The sequence below is a fragment of the Pundamilia nyererei genome, unplaced genomic scaffold, assembly GCF_000239375.1.
Source record: "Pundamilia nyererei isolate P.nyererei 1_Seehausen unplaced genomic scaffold, PunNye1.0 scaffold00324, whole genome shotgun sequence".
Taxonomy (NCBI): domain Eukaryota; kingdom Metazoa; phylum Chordata; class Actinopteri; order Cichliformes; family Cichlidae; genus Pundamilia; species Pundamilia nyererei.
The window spans coordinates 206,324-208,082 of record NW_005187725.1 but is presented as its reverse complement, the minus strand read 5'-3'; the positions used below and the strand labels follow the sequence as shown (position 1 = coordinate 208,082).

Here is a 1,759-nt window from a genome sequence, read left to right as displayed (position 1 = left end):
AGCCCGGCGCCAGTTAGTCTAACGGACCGGAGGGTTTAGGTCTCGTGTCATTGGATGGACACCGCCGTGACATTTGACTGTTTCAGGGGAGCAGCAGGTACGCTGATGATGTCACCAGGCACGCCTCTGCAGCCTGCACGTGCACGCTCGTCAGGGTCTTTGTGGCCTGTGTTCATGTTTTCAGTCAGGCTGTGAGCTAAACGCTGCGCAGCAGACGGAGCGCCACGGCGATGAACGTAGCAGTCACAGCGGTCTGTCAGATCGTTGCGGTTGCAAGGAGGTCGCCGTCCTCTTTTTGGTCTAGTGTGACTGAAGCTCCCCAAGCCCCGCCCACAATCAAGCCTCTGTCATTATTATTATCTTTATGGTCGAGTCTAATTCCTGCACACGCCGTCAGGTTTGCCTTCACGGTTCGACAGTAAGACTGAACAGATCCTTTTCACCAGAAGCAAAATGTACAGTCTGAAAAAAATACCCACAAACCCACGGGAGGAACTGTGGAGTGGACACGCAGCGCACAGACGAGAGGGTCAGCGGCTGCAGTGGGAGGGTTCAAACTGGAGCTGAGTGCTGGTGATTAGGAAGGAGAGCTGATAATTGTGGATGAGAGTCGGTCATTGACGATGAGAGGCGGCGGCCGAGGCTGAGAGGGGGACTGGGAGCGTAATGGATGGAGGACGGCGGCAGGTTTGGAACCATTACAGACGATCTCCCTGCTGTGTGGGAATCAGCTCTAAACGCCACGGAGAAAAACTCCTGAAGTGTTTGACAGCAACGCATTTTTAATGTTTCCACTTTTATCACCGCGAGCGCCGCAGAGCCCGAGAGTTCAGCCCATCAGCTTTCATCTGAGAGGATGATTATCAAATAACGCGCTCAGAATACGCCGCGCTCGCGTCATCAGGCTCCTGATGGGCTCCTGACAGCGTGCCTTTACACAGAGCTGATGTGAAGGATAACATCGCAGCATCGGCACAGAGGTCAGAGTTCACGAGGGCCTGGGGAAAACTCAAAGATGTGAATCCAGAATAATAAAGTTGCACCTGATCATGTTTAAAGGAGGTGTGGAGAAGGAAATAACATGATAGCAGCGGCGATCAAACACCTTTAAACCCCGCCCACGCACGTACAGATCACCTGCAGCTGATGGCTGTTTGCACAGGTGTCCACCCTCCCTCCTCTCACACCAACAGAGGCCACGTGAGGAAATAATAGCGTGTTAATAAGAAGGCCGTCCAAAACCAAACGGACCCTGAGGGCGGCGGGAAGCGTGCCAGGCCCCCGACGACTGCGTTAGGTTAGTCACAGTCACTCAGACGCCGCTGCAGGTACGGCGAGCTTTAAGCCTACGATGGCTAACCTCTGACCCCTAACCCAAGGTTTTGCAGTGTTCCATCAAAGTCATGTGACCTGTCTGAAGTCAAAGGCAGTGTTCTCTCTTACTTGTCCTCCTGGTGAAGCTCCTCCCCCTCGCTGAGCTCCTCGTCATCCACCAGGTGTCCAAATGGCTCCGAGGAGATGGACACCATGTTGGAGAGGATGAGGCGGCTGTCGCTGCTGGCCGTCAACACCAGCTGGTCGTGGCTGTGGTTGTAGCGGACGCTCCAAACCCTGAGGCCACACCCACACACACACACACACACACACCGAGGCGCTGGTTAGATTAAGAGTGGTGCTTTTTACGACCTCGCAGCACTTCCAAACAGGGTCTCCCAGAACCACCCGCCAGCAGGCCCCTCCCTTACAGCACAGGTAAGAT

General features: G+C 54.6%; 1 protein-coding gene across 1 annotated transcript in view; it reads right to left on the bottom strand.

The window, feature by feature from the left end:
* Positions 1-1,341: 1,341 nt before the first annotated feature.
* Positions 1,342-1,759, bottom strand: part of eipr1 (EARP complex and GARP complex interacting protein 1) — a 48,441-nt gene continuing 48,023 nt past the window's right edge. Inside the window, exon 8 of the mRNA XM_005751732.1 lies at positions 1,342-1,611. Coding sequence (XP_005751789.1) covers positions 1,440-1,611 — 172 coding nt within the window. The 3' untranslated portion in view covers positions 1,342-1,439. The remainder of the gene's footprint in view (positions 1,612-1,759) is intronic.